The 22,619-nt window shown below is 52.5% G+C and overlaps 1 protein-coding gene across 1 annotated transcript; it reads left to right on the top strand.

The window, feature by feature from the left end:
* Nucleotides 1–96: 96 nt before the first annotated feature.
* DNAJB11 (DnaJ heat shock protein family (Hsp40) member B11) lies at nt 97–19,095 on the top strand. The gene is made up of 10 exons (XM_054385974.1): nt 97–164; nt 323–479; nt 3,335–3,432; nt 4,811–4,943; nt 7,033–7,175; nt 7,686–7,768; nt 9,005–9,062; nt 10,393–10,504; nt 11,190–11,349; nt 18,963–19,095. Exons 1-10 carry the CDS (start codon nt 97–99, stop codon nt 19,025–19,027), a joined length of 1,077 nt encoding a protein of 358 aa, XP_054241949.1. The 3' UTR covers nt 19,028–19,095.
* Nucleotides 19,096–22,619: the final 3,524 nt, after the last annotated feature.

Genomic DNA, 22,619 nt, shown 5'->3' with positions numbered 1-22,619 from the left:
GGGGCCGGGCCGGGCGGTTGTGGTGTTGCGGACCCGTCCGGAGAGCGTCGCTACCTCTGCCTGCGCCCCAGCCCGGGCAGGCCTGGCCGCCGCGCCATGGCCCCCGGCTGGCTCGGCCGCCTCTTTCTTCTGCTGCTCTGCCTCTGCGGGGAGGCCGCCGCCGGGTGAGTGCGCCGGGCCGCGCCGCCGGGCCTGTGCCCCCCCGTCCCGCTGCCTCAGCTCCGGGCTTGCCTTACCCCTTCCCCCAGGCTCAGTGGCCGCGGCGCTGACGGGGCCTCGCTCCTTCTCCTCTCCTTTCCCTCTCCTCCCCCCCCCCCACCAGGAGGGACTTCTACAAGATCTTGGGGGTGTCGCGCAGCGCCTCGATCAAGGACATCAAAAAGGCCTACCGGAAACTGGCGCTGCAGCTGCATCCTGACAGGAACCCCGACGACCCTCGAGCGCAGGAGAAGTTCCAGGACTTAGGGGCTGCCTACGAGGTGAGGCTGGAGCCCGTGGGTCTTCCCCCTGCCCTGTTCCCATCCGTGAGCTCTGCTGAGTGGCAACACTACCGACGGTGTGGATGCTTGCAGGATGCAGCAAGGCTTAATGTAGCTGCTGGGGAAGGAGAGGGGTGAAGTTGTGCACTCCCTTGTAAGGAACTGGGAGAACCTAAAGTCCTTCCAGCACTTCCCAAACCGTGAGGTGAGCAGGAGTTCATGATAAAACATGCTGGCAGCACAAAGCTCACCTTGGCCAACAAGCAGTGTTTTGAGGCTTCATCCTAGAACATTCAGGGGAACTGGAAAGGAGAGCTTTTAAGAACTCTTAGAATCACAGAATGGTTTGGGTTGGAAGGGACTCCAACCTCCTTGCCTGGGGCAGGAACACTTCCCACTAGACCAGCTTGCACATCCAATCTGGCCTTGAACACCTCCAGGGAGAGGTCATCCCCAACCTTCCTGGGCAACTTTTTCCAGTGTCTCACCACCCTCACTCTAAAGAATTTCTTCTTAATCTCCAGTCTAAATCTGCCTTCTTCCATCTCAAAGCCATTGTCCCTCATCCTGTCACTCCAAGTCCTTGTCAAAAGTCCCACCCCAGCTCTCCTGTATCCCTTCAGGTACTGGAAAGCTGCTCTAAGGTCTCCCTGGAGCCTTCTCTTCTCCAGACTGCACAGCCCCAATTCTCCCATCCTGCCCCTGTAAGGGAGGTGCTCCAGCCCTCTGATCATCTTCATGGCCTCCTCTGGACCCATAATGTAAAGATCTCTCTAAAAGGTGCAGGTGCAGTCCATCCTCCCCCTTTACCATGTCCAATTTCATACATCATGCCAAATAAAAAACAAAGGTAGAGAGGCCACCAGGTTAATTAGAAGCTCTTGTCAGGGGTAAATAGAAAACAATAGCACCTTCAGGCAAGAGAAAATGGAAGGCAGCAAGCAAAAGTGATTTGGGGTTTGTTAATTGTTCTTTGAGGTGGAAATTGTGTTCCATCAGGTGTAAGGACTGGCACAAGAACAAATGTGTGTGTGTCTGGCTTGGATGTAAGGCGGAGCTGAGAGTTGATGAAAAGTCCTTGACTTGCCTTTGAGAAGATATCAAGGTGGGGAAAATATCTGTGGGGTCACATGTGTGAGGATTTCTGTTGTTTCTGTGGTAGTACCACAGAACTCTTTGAGTTGGAAAAGCTCTCCAAGATTGAGTCCAACCATCAACCCAACACCACCATGGCCGTTAAACCATGTCCCCAAGTGCCATTTCCATACTTCAAGGGTGTGTGTCTGAAGAATGGGACCAGGCTTTGTTCAATGGTGCCCAGTGGCAGGACAGAAAGGAGGAGCTTCTTTAATTGAAGGGTCACTGGAACAGGCTGCCCAGAGAGGTGATGGAGTTTCCATCTCTGGTGACATTCCAAACCCACCTGGATGTGTTTCTGTGTAACCTTCTCTAGGTGAACCTGGCTTGACAGGGAGACTCCACCACCTCTCTGGGCAGCCTGTTCCAGGGCTCTGTCACCCTTAAATTCAAGAAGTTCCTCCTCATGTTTAGATGGAGCTTCTGATGTTCAGGTTTATGGCTCTTCCCACTTGTCCTGTCACTGAGAACCACTGAACAAAGCCTAGTCCCACCCTCCTGATATCCACCCTTTAAGTGTTGATGAGATCCTTCCCCTCAGGCTGCTCTTCTCCAGAATAAACAGCCTCAATTCCCTTCCACCTTTCCTCCTGTCTTGGTTTGAGCAGACAGGAAGAGATTTTTACCCACCTACCCCCCCCAAGAATTAAAATGAGAATTGGAAATTTAAATGGAAATACTATTCACAAATACATACAGAAAAATTAAAAAATGCACAAATTCATATTCAGCCTTGGCCCAGTTCTCCAACCTGGGCTTGCCACAACCTCATTAGGCCAAAACCTTCTCCCACAACCAGGCCAAAATCCAGGACTCAGTGCCCCTCCTGTGCTAGGCTGAAACTGCATAGCTGAAAATTAGCTTTGTCAAGGCCACAGAAAGGCTCCAAACCTTCCCCAGAATACCAGGGAGGTAACAACCTCTGTGTGCTGGGAGCAGAAAGGAAGGGAAAGGGCAGAGCAGACAGTAATGTCCATTTGTATAGGGGGTGCAGCATGATGGGAATGAAATAAGAGATTACACTTTCCTGTGTCCACCTCCTTGTACTCTCTGGTACTTCTGGAGGACTCTGTGGTTCTTAAACCTGTAACACCTCCTCACAGAGATGTTCTAGTCCCTTCAGCATCTTCGTAGCCCTTTGCAAGTACCCTCCACAGCAAGTCCCTGTCCTTGAACCAGGGAGCCCAGAACTGGGTGCAATACTCCAGCTGTGGCCTCAGCAGGGTAGAGGAGTGGGGAAGGGGAACTTCTCTCAACTTGCTAGCCACACTCTTCTTGCTGCACGCCAGGACTGGGGGTTATGAATTGTTGACTGTAGCTGGAGAAACACATTCTGAGTGCTTGAAAAGCAGCTGAGGAGCAGGACTGCTGTTGTGTGGTTTGGTTTTGGGTTTGGTTTTTTTGGTTTTTTGTTTTTTTTTTTTTACTTCTTTGTGTCCTGCTCTGAGGGAACCCATTGGAATTGTTCCTTCTGATTCTTTCTTCATCCCTAAGATCAACTCGGTGTTTCTGTTTCCTGTGTTCCTTCTGCTGGTCTGATGAACTATCCCTGCTTTGGCTAGGCTAAACTAAGGACAGTTTCACTTCCCCAGCCCAATGCAGCAGGCAGGTTGTAGGTGGTGCTGGTGTCAAGCAGCAGCAGGGCTCCTCTAAAGCCTTGTGCCACAACTCAGCTCAACTGTGGGTCAGTGTCTTGTCTCTTTGCCTGCCTTCTCCAGGTCCTGTCAGATGAGGAGAAAAGGAAGCAGTATGATGCCTATGGTGAGGAGGGACTGAAGGATGGCCACCAGAGCTCCCATGGAGACATCTTCTCACAGTAAGCACATCTTGCCACTTTAGGCTGTTCTGCACTCGGGGCTCTAATTCTGGGATGCTCTGATTGAGGTAAGGCCTTGTGCCTAGTCAGGAGGGACTGTTCTGAAACAGCTGAGAACTGAAAGTGGATGTTCCATGAGCAGTTCTCAGTTGTTTGTCTTGCATCGATCCCTGCCTCAGGAGCAAAGAGCAGGAACCAGTGATGCCTTCTCACAAGGGTAGCTCACTTGGCAGGCTGCACTGCCAGCATGGGCAATGTGTAAGGTGCTGCAGCTGCCTCAAACAGGTAGGGAGCTCCTCATGTCATCTGGGCTGTGGTGGATGCTCAAGCTGCTGCCACAGATCACAGCTGGGGACAGTTCTCTTGCAAAGCAATGCTGCAGTGACCCCCACAGTATTTCAGAGCAGCTGTAGAATTTGAATTAAGACTTGAAGGCACTTGTGTGCTGCTCAGGCAGAACCTGACTCTCTCTTTAAGGCCCCTTTGTTTCTTTCTGCTAGGCACAAACTTACTAAAATTTCTGAAGCTGTTCATCTCCTGCTGTGGTTCTGGGTGAGAACTCAGTCTGCTGCTCTCTTTAGAAGAGAAATAGTATAGTCTTGCTAGGAGGATTTTTCGTATCCCTCCTGTCCTCAAACAACTGAAAACCAGCTTGCTGGCATTGACTTGCAGTGCCAGAGATCAGAGTCACAGAATGGGTTGGGTTGGAAGGGATCTTAAACATCTTCCAGTTTCACCCTTGCTGCCATGGGCAGGGACACCTCCCACCAGCCCAGGTTGCTCAAAGCCTCATCCAGCCTGGCCTTGAACACCTCCAGGGAGGAGACATCCACAACCTCCCTGGGCAACCTGTTCCAATGCCTCTCTACCCTCACCCTCAAGATTTTTTTTTTTTTCCTCATCTCCATTCTAAATCTGCCCTCTTGCAGCTCAAAGCCATTGCCCCTTGTCCTGTCACTGCAAGCCCTTGCAAAGAGTCCCTGCCCAGCTTTCTTGTAGACCCCCTCAGGTACTGGAAGATGGAGAGCACTACTTGGAGTCTATGCCTTGTGGTAATGGTAGTGGAGCAGCAGTGCAGCACAGAGAGGACTTCCCTTAGTGGTCAGATGTTGAGGTGTTGGCATTCAAGTCCTACTCCCAGACTCAAGTGGTTTAGTACAGCAAACTCTTCCCAAGTGCCTGCTTGGTCTGAAGGCCTTTCCTTGAGTCCTGCAGGAGCAAAAGGAAGTCTCTGGGTTTGCTGTGGTGCTTTGTGCCATAAGGAGGGGGCTCTCTGAGGGACCAGAGGTGTTTGCCAAGCAACACACTGCTTCTGCCTTCATCAAAGCCTCCTTTGATCAGAATCCCTTCCTGAACTAACTGCTGTGCTTTGCTCCAGCTTCTTTGGGGACTTTGGATTCATGTTTGGAGGGAGCCCTCGCCAACAGGACAGGAACATTCCCCGGGGAAGTGACATCATCGTGGACCTGGAGGTCACTCTGGAGGAGGTGTACTCGGGAAATTTTGTAGAAGTAAGTTTGCCTGCTTGCCCCTTGAGCTCTGCAGTGTGTGCTCAGCTGTCACATGCTCAACCTTGAGCTGCCTGGCCTGGCCACTGCTCTGAGGGGCCTCTTCTGCCAAAGAATGGCACTGACACAGATGAGCTTTTTCTCAGTATCTGACAGTGAAGGCTCTTGTGAATCACAGAATGGTTTGGGTTGGAAGGGACCTTAAAGATCATCCAGTTCCAACTCCCCTGCCCCTTCTGCTAGCCCAGGTTGCTCAAGGCCTCATCCAGCCTGGCCTTGAACACCTCCAGGGAGGAGGCATCCACAGCATCTCCAGGCAACCTGTTCCAATGTCTCCCTACCGTCTAAAGAAGTTTTTTCTAATCTCCAGTCCAATTCTGCCTTCTTCCAGCTCAAAGCCATTGTCCCTCATCCTGTCACTCCAAGCCCTTGTCAAAAGTCCCACCCCAGCTCTCCTGTATCCCCTTCAGGTACTGGAAAGCTGCTCTAAGGTCTCCCTGGAGCCTTCTCTTCTCCAGACTGCACAGCCCAACTCTCTCAGCCTGTCCCCATAGAGGAGGTTCTCCAGCCCTCTGATCATTCTTGTGGCCTCCTCTGCACCCACTCCAACATTTCAATGTTGTTCTTGTGCTGGGAACACCGGAACTGGAGTCAGTGGTGCAGATGGGTCTCAGCAGAGCAGAGGGGCAGAATCCCCTCCCTGCCCTGCTGCTCTCCCTGCTCTGGATGCAGCTCAGCACACAGCTGCCTGCTGGGCTGCCAGGGACCATTGCTGGCTCATGGGGAGTCTGTTGCCACCTGACACCCCTAAAGCCTTCTCCCCAGCACTGCTCATGAGCCACTCCTCACCCAGACTACGTTTGTGCTTGGGATTGCCCTGACCCAGCTGCAGGACCTTGCACTTGGCCTTGTTGAACTGTCTGAGGTTGGCTTGGGCCCACCTCTCCAGCCTGTCCAAAGTCAAAGCTATTGGTTATTGAATATTCAAGCTGCTGGCTGTTCAGAGCTGTTGAAGCTGCTGGCCTGTAGCTAACTACAGGCACAATCCATTTATCCATCTTTGCCATCTGGCAGCTGCTTTCTAAGGGATGCTTGTGGTCCTTATAGCTCATCTGTTGGCTGCCAGTGACCAGCTCTGGCTTCACTTTCTGCTGTAGCCCAGCTGGAAGAGGTAGCAGTGGTCTGTCTAGAACTTAGAGCTGCTTTCCAATACCTAAAGGAATCCTCCAGGAAGGCTGCAGGACTTTTCATGAGGGTGTCTAGAGACAGGACAAGGGGGGAGTGGTTTGAAGCTGAGAGAGAGTTGGGTTAGACTGGAGCTCAGGAAGAAGTTCTTCAGTACAAGGGTGGTAGGACCCTTGAATAGGCTGCCCAAGGAGGTTGTGGCTGCCTCCTCCCTGGAGGTGTCCAAGGCCAGGTTGGATGAGGCCTTGAGCAAGCTGGGCTGGTGGGAGGTGATGGGGTTGGAACTAGATGATCTTTGAGGTCCCTTCCAACCCAACCTATGCTGTGATGATTCCATGATGATAATGAATATGTCACTGCAATGTTCTGCAGTCCACAGTTGGCCAGTGTGTGCTGGCCTTTTGATTTGATTGTTTGGTTGGTTTTTTTGGTTTTTTTCCCCCCTCAGCAGTCTCTGGTACTGCTGCTCCCTGCTGTTCTGCACTTTGGAGTTGGTGTTGAGTTGATGTTGTGGAGCGTGCAGGAAAAGGGACAGCTCCAAATAATCTTACCCATGGTGTGGGCCAAGGAAGCTCTGTGACCAAAGTGTGAGGTGTTTCATCCTAGTGCTGCCTTTCCTACTTGGAAAGATGTGCAGGAGCAACAGAGGGGCTGGTAGCAGTGGTGTCAGGGAGAGCTGTTCTGGTATTTAATGTGTGCTCAGCAAGACCCACAGGGGGCTTGGGCTTGATGGTCTCTGGAGGTCCCTTCCACCCCCTACCATTCTACACAAGGTCAAAACCGTCATCAGAATGTTTTGCTGAGGCCGTTTGGAGCTACTGTGGAGGCAGCAGACACAAACCAGTGACATCCAGAGCCTTGTGGGGACCCAGGAGTGCTGGTCTCAACCTCTTCCTCTTCCATGCAGGTCATCAGGAACAAGCCAGTGGCAAGACAGGCACCTGGCAAACGGAAATGCAACTGCCGGCAGGAGATGAGGACCACCCAGCTGGGTCCCGGACGTTTCCAGATGACTCAAGAAGTTGTTTGTGATGAATGTCCAAATGTCAAGTGAGTTTATAAACTCTTTAGTGCTCTGTGGGTGTTTACTCCAAACCTACCACTAGATGGATGAACGTGCCTGTGCTACCAGCAAGCAAGGTCTGAGGGAACTAGGGAAAACCCAGCAAACAGCTTCCTCAGCTCCAAGGGGCCAGTCGTTATTCCTGCAGTAGATTAGCTGTAGAGCTTCCCAGCTTGCCTCTTTTTCCATGAACAGTCAGTCCCACAACTAAACCTGAATATAAACAAAGGCAGGGAAGCCCACATGTTCCAGCTGGGAACACTTGGGCAGGGAATGTTGTGTTGCAGTCTCACATCCAGATGGTGACTGCATTTAGGAGCTGAACTTTGCCCTTTCCACTAGATAAGTATCAGCACACAAGAGCTGCAGGGCTTGCCCTCCATTTGTAGATGTGAGCAAGGACAGAGTGTGCCTTAACTTCTGGGGGTGTTCTCCTTGCCCCAGTAACATGAGCAGGGGTTGAAAATTTCTTGGTTGCTTCCTCTTCCCCTTTGCAGGCTTGTGAACGAGGAGAGAACGCTGGAAGTGGAGATAGAGCCGGGTGTGAGGGATGGCATGGAGTATCCCTTCATTGGGGAAGGTATGGATGTGGGCACTGCCCTGCTGCCCAGCTTTACCCTGTTCCTTTGCCATCATCAGAGAATGGCTTAGGTTGCAAGGGACCTTAGAGATCATTTGCTCCAGTGCCCCTGCCATGGATAGGGACATCTCTGAACTAGGCTTGACTGCTCAAGGTCTCATCCAACCTGGCCTTGAATACTCCCAGGAGGAAGCATGCACAGCCTCCCTGAGCAACCTGTTCCAGAGTCTCACCACCCTCCTACTGAAGAACTTCTTCACATCCAGTCTAACCCTGTTCTCTCTCATCTTCAAACCATTCCCCCTTGTTCCTGTCTCCTGCCTCATTAAAAATCCCTCTCCAACCTTCCTGTAGGATCCTTTCACGTGTTAGAAGGCAGCTCTAGGGTCCCCCTGGAGTCTTCTGTTCTCCAGGCTGAACAACCCCAGCTCCCTCAGCCTATCCTCATAGCAGAGGTGCTCCAACCCTTGGATCATCTTTGTGGCCTGCTCTGGACTCTCTCCACCAGCTCTGTGTCCTCCTCCTGCTGGGGACACCAGAACTGGAGGCAGGACTGGAGGAAGGGTCCCACAAGATGATGGAAGGCTGGTCTGCAGAGCAGTGAAAAGCCTCCAAGCCCTGCTTTGGGTAACTGATCATCAGATGTGGTTTGAAATTGAGAGGCTTTTGCAGGCTGATGAAATCCAGGAGCAAACCTTGCTGAGTCTGAGTTCTGCTGCCTTTGCTGGTGCAAGGGGTGCACACACACAAAAATTCTAAATCTGATGTTTCAAATAACTTTTGAGCAGGAGCATTACTTCCAGGCTTGAGTATGTGAGGGAACCCCTTCTGCCCAGGAGATGAAGTCTTTCAAGTGAAGAACAGGGCTAAAGAAAGGGTTTTTTCAGAGCAGAGAGCTGGCACATCCTTGAGGGCAGTACTCAAGAGTCCTGTGCTTTATAATAAGAGATGTGTGAGCAGGGCTTAAGTCATGTGAAGATCCCCTGGCTGCTTTTATTCCTCCAGCATCTGAGCTGCAAGTCTCTTGAGCTGAACGTGCTGTTTGCTTCCTAGAACCAGGGAATGCTTTGGGTTGGAAGATCATCCAGTTCCACACCCCTACCATAGGCAGGGACACCTTCCACTAGACCAGGTTGCTCAAAGCCCAGTCCAGCCTGGCCTTGAACACCTGCAGGGAGGGGCTTTCCTGGGCTGTTCCTGGGCAGCTCCTTTGAAGAGCTTTCCTTTCTCTCACAGGTGAGCCCCATGTGGATGGGGAGCCAGGAGATCTGCGCTTCCGAATCAAAGTACTGAAGTGAGTAACTGCCCCCCTTCCACCCCTCCTGCTTATGGAGTCATGGATGGTTGGGCTTGGAAGGGACCCTAAAGATCATCCAGTTCCAACCCCCTGCCATGGGCAGGGACACCTCCCACCAGCCCAGCTTGCTTAAGGCCTCATCCAGCCTGGCCTTGAACACCTCCAGGGAGGGAGCATCCACAACCCTCCTGGGCAACCTGTTGCAGCATCTCACCACCCTCACTGGAAAGAATTTCTTCCTAATCCCCACTCACAGGCTCACAGGATGTTAGGGGTTGGAAAGGACCTCCAAAGATCATCGAGTCCAACCCCCCTGCCCAAGCAGGACCATGAAGTCCAGTACAGGTCACACAGGAACACATCCAGATGGGCCTGGAAAGTCTCCAGAGAAGGAGACTCCACAACCTCTCTGGGCAGCCTGCTCCCACTCTAAATTTCCCCTTATTCAGTTTTAAACTGTAACCCCTTCTCATCGTTCCTCTAGGCTCCCTGTAAGTACTGGAAGGCTGCTTTAAGTTCTCCACAGAGCCTTCTCCATGGTGAACAACCTGAACTCTCCCAGCCTGCTCTCAGAGGGGAGGTGCTCCAGCCCTCTGATCATCTTCATGGCTTTCTTCTGGATCTGAAAGCCCTCTCAGGGCTGCTCTGTGCCCACTTAGAGAGGGGTCACTAAAGGAAGCAGTAAGTGACTTCCCAGGCAGTGTTGCCTGCTTGGCTGGCAGTGCAGCTTGCCTTTCAGCAGGGCTGTGGCACTCAGGGCTGTGCAGGGTGTTCAGCTCTGCTGATGCTGAGCAGCACTGTTAAGATGCTGCCATCATTCCACTTTTACTTCCTTTGCCTCACGTTGTGGCATGCATTAGGAGCTGCTGTGTGAATCACACAAGTTGCTCTTTTTTTCCACAAGCCACACAAGCTCCCTGTTGTAAGGAAATGCCCTCCTAAGAAAAATTGTTGAGTGAGTCACAGCTTCTTGCCACACCTCACCACTCACTGCCCTAGAAATAGAAAGGTTAGAAGTAGTGTGTACCCCACACAGGAAAAAAAAGCACCATTTCTTCAATTGTTCACTTCCTCTCTGATTTGTGAGCTCTCCAAAGTCACAAATAGAGAGGAGGAATCATGGAATCATAGAATTGTTAGAGATGGAAAATAACTCAAGGATCATCTAGTTCCAACCCCCCCTGCCAACCTCACATTAGATCAGGTTGCTCACAGCCACATCCAGCCTGACCTTAAAAACCTCCAGGGATGGGGCTTCCAGCACTTCCCTGGGAGGAAGCTTGAGAACCTGGAAGGAGAATAATTCCAATGTCTGTTCTTTCCACAGGCACCCAGTCTTTGAAAGAAGAGGAGATGACTTGTATACAAATGTGACAATCTCGCTGGTCGAGGCACTTACAGGCTTTGAAATGGACATTGCCCACTTGGATGGGCACAAGGTGAGGCAAAGGTTTGCCTGAATGTCACAGAATCACAGAGTACCAGCTTAGAAGGGCCCCCAAGGATCATCTGCTCCAACCTCTCTAGGTGATGGTGCAGTTGAAATGAGCTGGGCCAGCACCCTGGCAAGCTGAGTCTTCAAGCTGCTCAGTGGAGGGGACTCCACTGCTTCCCTTGGGAGATGATTCCAGTGTCTGTGCTCATGGGGAAACATTTCCTTCTGGAGCCCAATGGGAATCTCCCCCAGCAGTATCTTGTCCCCATCACCCCTTGTCTTCCCCATGGGACTCCCTGTACAAAGGGAGTCTCCATCCACTTGGTAGCCACCCTGTCTGACTGTGCTCGTGGGAGAAACATTTCACTGCAGGCCTCCTGTGCTGAAGCTTAGCCTTGCTTGAAGTCTGTGCAGCTGCTGGCTGTATCCAGTGTCCCCTCTGCTAGAACCTGCCAGACCAATTCCAGTGCAGCCAGAGCAGGCCCCGTACAAGGGGTGCAGAGTGTGGGTCTTGACTGCAGGCTGTCACAGCAGTTCCTGCATCTGCTGGTCCTGGCAGGAATCCTGCCTGCCTCCCCGAGCATCACTGCCTTTGGCAAGCAATCAACAGCAGCTGAAGCAGTTCAGTGGAGTGGAAAGGAGAGGCAGAGAGCAGCAGTAACCTCCTGAAATGTTCCTTTTGTCTCTAGGTTCACATTGCTCGAGATAAAATTACAAAACCTGGGGCCAAGCTCTGGAAGAAAGGAGAAGGTCTCCCAAGCTTTGATAACAACAACATCAAAGGCTCCCTGATCATCACCTTTGATGTGGAGTTCCCCAGGGAGCAGCTGACAGGCGAGCAGCGGGAAGGTGAGTGCTGTGCAGCTGGCCAGAGCAGCCCGCACAGGCCCCTCACCACAGCTGAGCAGAAGCTGCCACAACTCAGCCAGTGGCCAGGAGAAGCTCTTCTTGCCCTCTGCCCCTTGTGCTGCGTGACACAGTTGGCTGCTGCCCTGTGCTTTCCCTCCCATTTCCCATTGAAGCAAGGGAGCTTGGCTGCTGCAGCTGCCGGGGCTGCACTAGACTGGGCTGTGCCACTGCTGGCATGCAGCACCTGGCCAGTGTGCAGGAGCTGTGTTCTGTAGCTGGCCATGTCTGAGCTGAGACTCACTGCTCTGGGCTCTGTCTGCTTTGCCTCTGCTAGAATGGCATCAGAAGCAGCTTTCCAACCCTTGCTGCTAGTTAGAGGCAAGACTTGTGCAAAGCCCACTAGGGCCAAGGGTAAGGAGTGTCATGCAGCAGCAGGAGAAGGATTGGTCTTCTCTACATCCCCTTCTGCCATACAGGGAGGAAGGGTGCAATGGCATTCCATAAGAGAGATCTGCTTCTCAGCTCCATGGAGAAATCCCACAGCTGACAGCAGGGTAAATTCTGTACCCCTAGCTGCAAACTCCTTGGCTTCAGCAACCTCTACAGTAGGTTATGCTGTCCTGCAGGAGGCATCAAGGGCTCTGTCCTCTGCTACAGGGCAAAGAAGTTCCTGGTGTGTAGCAGTGCAGCAATTCAGAAAGTCTCCATCACCAAAGCTTTTGCTGGTCAGGGCTGTTACACCTTCCACCTTCTTCTGAAGGTGCCCTTTTAGTGGATTCTGGCAGCTGTCCTGGTAGAATGTGCAGCTTTCCTGGACTCCTCAAGCTTGTAGAGGGAAGCCAGGGCCTGGGTGGGTTGGGGTTTTTTTGACACAGAAGGGCAACAAAACTGGTGAAGGGTCTGGAGAGCAGGGCTGGTGAGGAGCAGCTGAGGGAGTTGGGGTTGTTTAGTCTGGAGGAGGCTGAGAGGAGACCTCATTGCCCTCTACAGCTCCCTCAAAGGAGGTTGGAGTGAGTTGGGGGTTGGTCTCTTCTCCCTAGTATTAGGTGATAAAAAAGGAAATGGCCTGAAGTTGTGCCAGGAGAGGGTGAGATTGAAGATGAGGAACAATTTCTTTGCTGCAAGAGTGGTGAGGGATTGGAGCAGGCTGCCCAGGGAGGTGGTGGAGTCCCCATCCCTGGAGGTGTTCAAGAAAGGTGTAGACATGGCACTCGGGGACAGGGTTTAATGGCCATGGTGGGGTTGTGTTGAAGGTGGGACTGGATAATCTTTAGAGAGCTTTTCCAAGCCAAACAGTTCTGTGATTCTCAGCCCTACAGAACTCAGCTGCTGCTTTGACAGCACTGCTAGCTACTGCTTGGAGCCCGCTTGGCAGCTGGAGCTGCAGGGCTGGCCAGTGCTCTGCTGCTCCTCCTGCAGGTGTTTAGGCTGTGAGCTCTCTTTCTGGGCTGGCAGTGACCCTGCTTGGTGTTTCCACCCCTGTGCTCTCTGGTTGTGGCAAGTGTGTTGTGCCCAGTGAAGACTGTGGAGCACAGTGTGAAGGCTCATTTCAGGCTCTGCTGCCCTTCTTGAAGCTTCATCTAAGGCAGCAGCACCTCTCAAACAGATGGGAGGTTTTGCAGCTGTTGCTCTGGGCAGTTTGTGAAGAGAGAGGGCAAAGAGCAGTGACAGAAGCCTCTGGTTATCCAAATTGCTCTCACACCTTTACCAATGTCAGAGATTCATAGAATGGTTTGGGTTGGAAGGGACCTTCAAGATCATCCAGTTCCAACCCCCTGCCATGGGCAGGGACACCTCCCACCAGCCCAAGTGACTCAAGGCCTCATCCAACCTGGCCTTGAACACCTCCATGGAGGAGGCATCCACAGCCTCCCTGGGCAACCTGTTCCAGTGTCTCCCCACCCTCACTGTCAAGAATTTCTTCCTCATCTCCAGTCTCAATCTCCCCTCTTCCAGCTCAAAGCCATTGCCTCTTCTCTTGTCACTCCCAGCCCATGTCAAAAGTCCCTCCCCAGCTTTCTTGCAGCCCCCTTCAGGTGCTGGAAGGCTGCTCTGAGGTCTCCCTGGAGCCTTCTCTTCTCCAGGCTGAGCAGCCCTAACTGAACACCCAGAGGTAGTGGTGCTGGTGTGAATGTGCTTAGGCATGGGGAGGGGTCTGCAAACATTCTGCTCCCTCCCAAGGCAGTCCCAGACTGCTCTGAGGAAGGGGCTGGGGAGGCAGCTCTGCATTTCTGTGCACCAGGGCAACTCCAAATGCCCAGTGCCTGAAGGAGCTGTGTGAGGGCTGAGGTCTGGCCACATTGTGTGGCAGCAGGTCAGGGTACAGTTCCAAAGGAAGAGTGTGGGCTTCAGAATTCCAAACATCCCTTTTTGTTCTTATTGTTGGCAGTGGCCCTGGCTTCTTATCTCAACCACATGTGCAGCTGCTGGGGTGGCAGGAGACACTCTGTGAGCATCACTGTGAGCACATGACCTTTAGAGGCAGATCAATAATATTTGCTTTCCTGTGACATCAGGGAATTTATTGCCTGTTTCTCAGAGGTGCTTTTCTCCCTGCCTTGCCTTCTGTCCCTCTCTGCTGACACTTGTTTGCTGTCTGCTCAGGAGCTTTGGAGTCCCTGCTTTAGCTCTGCTGTGCCCAGAGCTCGACAGCAGGCAGCCGAGTGCCCAGGTTGTCTTCTCATACCTCTTTGTGGTCTCACAAAAGTCTTGAAGCTGCTTCTAGTAAATAGTGCCTGAGGTGCAGTAGCACCAAAGGTCAGAATTCCTGGCTGGAATTCCTGATGGAACAAAGCTGGAAGTGGGGAGATTCAGACTGGATGTGAGGAAGAAGTTCTTCCCCATGAGGGTGGTGAGAGCCTGGAATGGGTTGTCCAGGGAGGTGTTTGAGGCCCCATCCCTGGAGGTGTTTGCAGCCAGGCTGGATGAGGCTCTGGCCAGCCTGATCTGGTGTGAGGTGTCCCTGCCCATGGCAGGGGGGTTGGAACTGGCTGAGCCTTGTGGTCCCTTCCAACCCTGACTGATTCTGTGATCATGTGTGGTCAAACATCCACTTTGAGGGTGTCCTTCAGGCCAGAGAAGCTGCCTAGAGCTAGCCAGCAGGAAACAAGGTATGGGAATGGTGCTAAGCTAACTTTCTTTAGGGTTACTGAGCACACCTTTCTCCTGCTGTGTCCTTCCTTCCCAAGAGTGCACATCAAGGAGCCACATCCTCCAGGAAGTGGCTTTGGGCCTCCTTTGGCTGTGGAGAGGAAGTGACCTTGCCTTGCACTCCCTGGGAGAGTGCCCTGGCTAGCAGTTTGTGTACAGGGGCTGGCCTGCCCTGCTGCTGAGGACACTTCTGAGTGTAGGAAAGGAGTCAAAATCCCTGCCCAGGGAGCAGGAAGCATTGTTCCTGCCTGGCAGAGAGCTGCCTTGATTCCAGTTACCCCTGCACAGACACTTTTCCATGATTTTAGCAGAGCTGGTGTGACCCTGGTGGCCAAGAAGGCCAAGGGCATCCTGGGGTACAGCAAGAAGAGTGTGGCCAGCAGGTTGAGAGAGGTTCTCCTCCCCCTGTCCTCTACCCTGCTGAGGCCACAGCTGGAGTATTGTGTCCAGTTCTGGGCTCCCTGGTTCAAGGGACTTGCTGTGGAGGGTACAGCACAGGGCCACAGAGATGCTGAGGGCACTGGAACAGCTCTGTGAGGAGGAAAGGCTGAAGAGATTTGAGGCTGTTGAGCCTGCAGAAGAGCAGCCTGAGTGGGGATCTCATCAGTACTGATCAACACTTAGGGGAGGGGGTCAGGAGGATGGGGCCAGGCTTTGTTCAGTGGTGCCCAGTGACAGGACAAAGGGGTGAGGGGCACACACTTGAACATCACAAGTTCCACCTAAACATGAGGAGGAACTTCTGGAATTTAAGGGTGACAGAGCCCTGGAGCAGGCTGCCCAGAGAGGTGGTGGAGTCTCCATCTCTGGAGACATTCCAAAGCCACCTGGGTGTGTTCCTGTGTGACCACCTGTAGGTGACCCTGCCTTGGCAGGGGGGTTGGACTGAATGATCTGCAGAGGTGCCTTCCAGTCCCTACCTTTCTGTCATTCTGTGTCAAGCACTTGCAGCCAGAGTGACAAGCAGGGTAGGCAATCAGGACAAGGTTTGCAGAGACATGCACTCTTGTAGGTGGGGTTCCTAAAGGGCTTGACTGCTGACAGTTTGGGGTTGGTTGGTTGTTCACTTGCTGATCCCCCACCTCCATGCCTCACTTGAAGTTAGGAGCTGTGCTGATGTGCTGTTGTGCAGATGTGGACAGAATGGAACCACAGCTCTGGCTTCAGTGGAGCAACAGGGCGAGCTGATCTGAGACAGGCCTGCCTGCTGCCCTGCTGAGGTGCAAGCCAGGTGTTTGTAGGCTTTGTTGCAAGCCCAGAGCTGTCCTGGGGACAGCCAACAGCAGAATTGCAGCCATTTAGCTTCCTTTTGTTTGGAAGTTACCCGTGGGGTGGGGAGCTTTCCTCTCTATTGTGTGGCCTGACAGATCTGCCTCAGGCTGAGTGCTTTCTGCTGCTGGTCAGAGCAGGGATGCAGCCTTGCCCTGGGGCCTCCATGGCCTGGGCAGTGTGTGACCAGGCTGACTTCAGGGAGGGAATCTCCTCTGCTTATCTCTGGACAAACAGTGTGACACATCTACTCCTGCCACTTGGCTTCCTCCCTCTTGTGTAGGCTTGCCCTGTAAGTAGCAGTGAAGGACCTGCCAGTGTCCCTGGGTGTGCCAGCTGCAGTAGCTGAGTTAGTTCTGCTTTGTTGGGTTGAGTCACTCTCTCTTACCCTGCTCTGCCAGCAGGTTGACCCTGGCTAGACCTCAGAGTCTGTCAAATGTTTTATGAATGGCCTTCCAGGGCTGGGGAAGGTGGCATCTGTCATCCAGGCTCCTTTGTAGAGCTGCCTTTCAAAACAACTGAAGCTTTCCAGGCCATCAGCAGGATCAAGTCCACAGATAAGAAGCTCCTTCTCTGGAGACTTACAAAACCTGCCTGGATGCATTCCTGTGTGGACTACCCTAAGTGACCCTGATTTGGCAGGGGGGTTGGACTTGATGATCTCTGGAGGTCCTTTCCAACCTCTAACACTCTGTGATTCTGGTTCTTTCTCTTACATGCCTCCAGGGACCACTCCTAGTGGCCAGCAGTGTCCCCAGGCACTGCATACCAGTGTGCAGACCTCTGCTTTCCAATCCCTCAGGTGGCTTTCTGCAGCTGGCCAAGTCCAGAAGGATTCAAATGCAGCCCTCCTGAGCTGGCTGCCAGCAGATTTCTCTTGGGCTGTAGAGGGGGCCTGGGGAGATGAGCTTGAAGAATTTGAGTGGAAATGCTCAGAAAGCTCTTCAGTAGGTGCAGTTTTCTTTGAGATGATAAAATTGTCCTCAGCTTCAATAGCAAAGCAGCTCTGGGAGTCAGCTTTGTGCCTTACAGAGCTGTGAGGAACTCGAGGGTGGTGCTCTGGGCTTGGAGTCTGTAGCACAGGAGCCTTTATCCCTGGATCCCACTGGTCTTGTGTTGGTCCAAGAGTGCATGAAAGCACTGGGACAGCATCACTAACCTTGGGCCTTATTTCTCCTTGTAGGAATGCTTAAGGAGCAGGAGAGAAGGGCATTGAGGGGGGATATTTCTGGGTGTTGAATCATAGAATAGTTTTGGTTGGAAAAGACCTTCAAGATCATCAAGTCCAACCATGAACTCTACCAAGTCTGGTGCTAAACCATGTCCCTCAGCACCACATCTCTATGGCTTTTCAAAGCCTCCAGGGATGAGGATTCAACCACTTCCCTTGGGAGCTTGTTCCAGTGTTTGGAACCCTTTCAGTGAATAAGTTTCATCTAATACTCCAATCTCCCCTGGTGCAACTTGAGGCCATTTCCTCTTGTCCCATCACTTGTTACTAGGGTGAAGAGACCAACTCCTGCCTCACTACGACCTCCTTTCAGAGAGTTGCAGAAAGCAACAAGGTCTCTCCTCAGCCTCCTTCTCTCCAGGCTGAACAACCTCAGTTCCCTCAGCCACTCCTCACAAGACTTGTTCTCCAAACCCTTCACCAGCTTTGTTGTCCTCCTCTGGACCAGCTCCAGCACATAGAATCCTTGAATTGTCAGGGTTGGAAGGAACCTCAAGGCTCATCCAGTCCCAACCCCCCTGCCATGGGCAGGGACACCTCACACTACAGCAGGTTGCTCACAGCCACACCCAGCCTGGCTGCAAAAACCTCCAGGCATGAGGCTTCCACCACCTCCCTGGGCAACCTCTGCCAGTCTCTCACCACCCTCATGGGGAAGAACTTCTTCCTAACATCCAATCTGAATCTCCCCATTTCTAGTTTTGCTCCATCCCCCCCAGTCCTATCACTCCCTGACACCCTCCAAAGTCCCTCCCCAGCTTTCTTGGAGCCCCCTTCAGATACTGGAAGGCCACAAGAAGGTCTCCTGGGAGCCTTCTCCTCTCCAGACTGCACAACCCCAACTCTCTCAGGCTGTCTCCAGAGCAGAGCAGCTCCAGCCCTCTGCTCATCCTCATGGCCCTTCTCTGGACACCTTCCAGCACCTCAATGTATTCCTTGTAGCGAGGGCCCCAAAAGTGAGCCCTGCTGCTCACACCATTCCTGATACAGGCCAGGATGCCATTGGCCTTGTTGGCCACACCCTGGTTCCTAATCAGCCACATTCAGACCCAAAGCTGTAGCTATTTTAGAAGCATACTCATGAATTGAATGCTGTGAGCCATCAAATGATTTCCTAAACAACAACCACAGCAAAGGCAATACTATTGGATTGCTGGATTTGGGGGTTTATTTTGGGGGTGGTATTTTCTGGTTTGGTTTTGTTTGTTGTGTTTTTTTTTTTTTTTTTTACTCTTGGAGTAACCAGTGGTGAGCTCAGCATGGAAAGGCTGATGCCAGAAAGACAGCAGTGTCCAGGGCTGTGCATGTAGCAGGAAGGGCAAAGTCAGAGCCCCCTCCTCCTCTATCAGAGGGCTGGAGCACCTCTCCTATGAGGACAGACAGAGAGAGGTGGGACTGCTCAGTCTGGAGAAGAGAAGGCTCTGAGGTGACCTTCTTGTGGCCTTCCAATATCTGAAGGGGGCTACAAGAAAGCTGGGGAGGGACTTTTGGGACCCTGGGGAGGGTGTCAGGGAGTGACAGGACTGGGGGAATGGAACAAAGCTGGAAGTGGGGAGATTCAGACTGGATGTGAGGAAGAAGTTCTTCCCCATGAGAGTGGTGAGAGCCTGGAATGGGTTGTCCAGGGAGGTGGTCGAGGTCCCATCCCTGGAGGTGTTTGCAGCCAGGCTGGATGAGGCTCTGGCCAGCCTGATCTGGTGTGAGGTGTCCCTGCCCATGGCAGGGGGGTTGGAACTGGCTGAGCCTTGTGGTCCCTTCCAACCCTGACTGATTCTATGATCATGTGTGATCAAACATCCACTTTGAGGGTGTCCTTCAGGCCAGAGAAGCTGCCTAGAGCTAGCCAAGCAGGAAACAAGGTATGGGAATGGTGCTAAGCTACCCTGCCTGATTCTCTGATTCTCCTCTTCCTCCTCCTCTCTGTGCTGTGCAGTAATATTTTTTGTTTCCCTTTCTCCTGCAGGTCTCAAACAGCTGCTGAAGCAAAGCTCGGTGCAGAAGGTGTACAACGGCTTGCAGGGCTATTGATGTGTGGCCAAAATGGGACTTGAGTGAAAAAGGAAAAGTTCCTTTGGTTGCAGTCTGGAGCCCACTGGAGAGTGCAAAAAGGGGGGGAGGGAGGGGGTGTCACTTGGTGAGGTATCTGGAATTTTTTTGTTGTTGTTGTTCCTTTGTAAATGGTGGAAGTGCTCAAAGCTGGGGGACGTTCAGCCCTTCTTGGGACATAACTTGGTGCTGCCTATCATGTTCCTTGCCCTGGAACAACAAAGAAGACTCCTTGAGCAGGACAAACAAACAAAAGCTGGCAGATTGGAGTTTTCAATTCCATGCAGATTGGAATTTCTGGTTTTTAAATATATTTTGATGTGACTTTACTTGACCATCTCAACATATTTTCATAGCTTCTCCTGCTTTTCATGTATTTTCTGTCAGTCTCTTTTGTGTTCCTGAAGGGTTTGGGGGTTTTGTTTAATCCTTTCCTCCCTTTCTCCTCTGGGTCCAGAGTGTGGTGGTGCTTCAGAGGCTGGTTTTAGGGTGCTGTTGGGAGTGGACTGGTGGCAGAGCCTTTCTGGACTGTGCTGGGCCCCAGCTAGGGTTGGGAAAGCAGGGGAAAAGAGTTTCTGAAAGCTCTTAGGGACTCTCTTAACCACTGAGTAGTCCTCTTGTCCCAGAAGTTAATGCTTGGTTTGAAATTTGAAGTCACAACAACTTAGCAAAGACTCCTCAGAGATTTTGGGAAATGGTGGGAATGGCTTCTTGTGGCCTTGGTTCTTCCTCCTTGTCCCCAAATGTAAGTTCCCTCCTTCATCCCATCCTCTGTGAGGATGGCTGAAGCCAAGAGCATAGAAATAAAAATGTTTGAGTTGGAATGGCCAAAACTCCCTCATTAAATAAAAACCCTTCCCCTGGGACAGCTGCAGCAGCTTATAGCACTAACAAGGAAAGATTTCCAAGGGGAACTTGGGAGCTGCTGCAAAGGATGAAACTACAGCTGCTGGTGCCAGCAACAGCTCTGGAGCTTTCTAATGTGAACTGAGGGCTTGGAAACCTGCCAGGGAAATATCTGTGCTGCTCTGGTCTCTGTTGTGAAGACTTCTGTCACTTGAAGCATCCCCAGCAGGGACTCTCATAGATTCATAAAGTCAGAAGGGGTTGGGTTGGAAGGGACCCTAAAGATTATCCAGTTCCTAGTCCCCTGCCATGGGCAGGGACACCTCCCCCTAGACCCCATCAAGGCCTCATCCAACCTGGCCTTGCACACCTCCAGGGAGGGGCATCCACAACCTCCCTGGGCAACCTGTTCCAGTGTCTCACCACCCTCACTGTCAGGAATTCCTTCCTAATCTCCAGTCTAAATCTGCCCTCAACCAGCTCAAAGTCATTGCCCCTTGTCCTGTTACTCAAAACCAGGTGAGGTCTCAGCAGAGCAGAGCAAAGTGGCAGAATCACCTCTCTGGCTCTGCTGGCAATGCTGCCTTGGATGCAGCCCAGGCTGCCCTTGGCCTTCTGTGCTGCAAGCTCACACTGCCTGCTCCTGGCCAGCTTCTCCTCCACCACCACCCCCAAGTCCTTTTCCTCAGGGCTGCTTTCTATCCCCTCCTCCCCAAGCCTGCATTGATAGTGAGGATTGTTCCATCCCTGGTGCTGAACCCTGCACTTGCTCTTGTTGAGGCTCACCTGGGCACCACCTCTCCAGCTTGCCCTCTGGCAGCCATCCTGTCCCCCTGGCATGTCAACAGCACCACTTGGTTGGTGCCATCTGCACACTGCTGATGGTGCCCTCAATCCCCCTGTCTATAGCAGTGATAAAAATATTAAGCAGTGCAGGTCCCAGCACAGACCTCTGAGGGACATCACTGTCACTGCTCTCCATCTGGACATCACTGTCACTGCTCTCCATCTGCCTCATCCCCTGCCTGGGGAGCAGCAGCAGCAGCAGCGAGAGACTGCAGGTGGGTTTGGTTTGTTGTTGCTTATTAACATTCTTCACTGTGAACTTTGAAGTAGCTCAGAGAGGTGGAGAGCAGCTCTGGTCTGGCCTTTGTGTGCTCTGGCAATGTCCCACCCAAGTCTTCAGCTCCAGGAGGAGCTGACGCAGAGGAAGCAGCAGCGTGGGGAAGGTTTCCTGTGGGATCCTTTGTACGTTTGCCTTGGCAGAGCAAAGCAGGGGCTTCAGGAACAGCTGAGAGGGGCAGCACAAGCCCGGGGTGCCAGAGCCCTGCTCTCGGCACTCACCTTCCTCAAAAGCTCCACACATGTGCTGTTAATCCCAGCTGAGGCTGCTGCTTCAAACCTCTGCTCTTTTGACGAGCAGCTCTTTGCAGGTGTCTGCAGGCAGCTCCCTCCCCATTCCTCCCTTCCCCCCTCAGATTGGATTTCTAATCAACCTCAGGCAAAAATTCTTCTGCCCCTGTCCCTGTGCACGGGCTGGTTGCTGTTATCTCAGCCCCTTGGTGGCTGCATTCTTCCTCCTTGGCAGGTGGCCACACTGCCAGAGCTGGCCCTTGGCAGTAAGGCCAAAAGGCTGAGGCCTCACACCAGTCTCAAATCCTCCCCAGGGAGAAAATGGCACAACCCTTCCTACCTGCACCCCCAGCAGCAGGCACTGCATTTATTTCAGGCATGCTGAGTTCCTGCTGCTGCTTTTCCTTTCCCTGCCTGTTCTTTTCCTTCCTGTAGTTGGGTTTTGTTATTCTTTCATTGTGGGTCTGCACCCTGGGAGGCCCAGAGCTGTGTGGAACAGCAACAAGAGCTGCAGAGCTCCAGCTTTCATGAGGGTGAGCAGAGAGGAAAGCCCCAAACTGGACCAAGCTTGCTTCCATCTCCCTTTTTTTAACCCTGCTGAGGGGGGGTGTGCAAAGCTGGGCTGCTCTGTCCTCCAGACAAAGCTTCCCATGCTCTCTTCACATGCAGCAGCCTGCACTGGTGCTTGCCAGGGTCTGCTTCAAACATTTCCGCATGCTTTGGCTTTCGTCTGCTTGCCTGAGAGAAGCTGGACTGTTTCTGGGATCATGGGGAAGGATTTGTCCTTCAGGGGCCCCAGGGTGTCTGGCCAGGGAGATGTGGAAGCTCCACATCCTGTGTCCCTTATTTGTGTAACACTGAGCTGGTGTGAGTGAGTCACGGCATGTGCGGACTCCTTGAGATGATGCTTAGGAGGCTCAGATGTTCATCCTCATCTCTTCTTGGCTTGGGACCAAGCAAGTAGTGTGAGGATGGGATTCTTTGAGCTGGGCCTCCTGTACTGCACAGACCTTGCAGCCCCTCCCAAGCAATGCTCTTGTTCCCAGATTGGATCAAATTCAAAGGGAACCCTCATTTCCTACTTCCCTTCTACCCTAAAGCCTCGCCTGAGTCAAGGGTTGCTGAGAGTTTAGGTAGAGGCAGGTTCAGTTCCTCTACCTGGCCTGGAAACCTGCTTCTAGAAGTCCTCACTGTTTGAAAAGGGCACATGGGCTTTGCCTGCCTGAAATGGGATCCCAACTGACTTCTGAAGTGAGTGGGCTTGATCACCTCCAGAAGCTGTGTGCTCCCCTCTAAAGCTATGTGTGCACCCCTCTAAAGCTATGTGTGCACCTCCAGAAGCTAAGTACCTCCAGAAGCTATGTGTGTATCTCCA

Source organism: Indicator indicator, chromosome 13 (assembly GCF_027791375.1).
Source record: "Indicator indicator isolate 239-I01 chromosome 13, UM_Iind_1.1, whole genome shotgun sequence".
Lineage (NCBI taxonomy): Eukaryota > Metazoa > Chordata > Aves > Piciformes > Indicatoridae > Indicator > Indicator indicator.
Note: the sequence above shows the minus strand (reverse complement) of the source record. Positions and strands in the feature narration are given on the sequence as shown.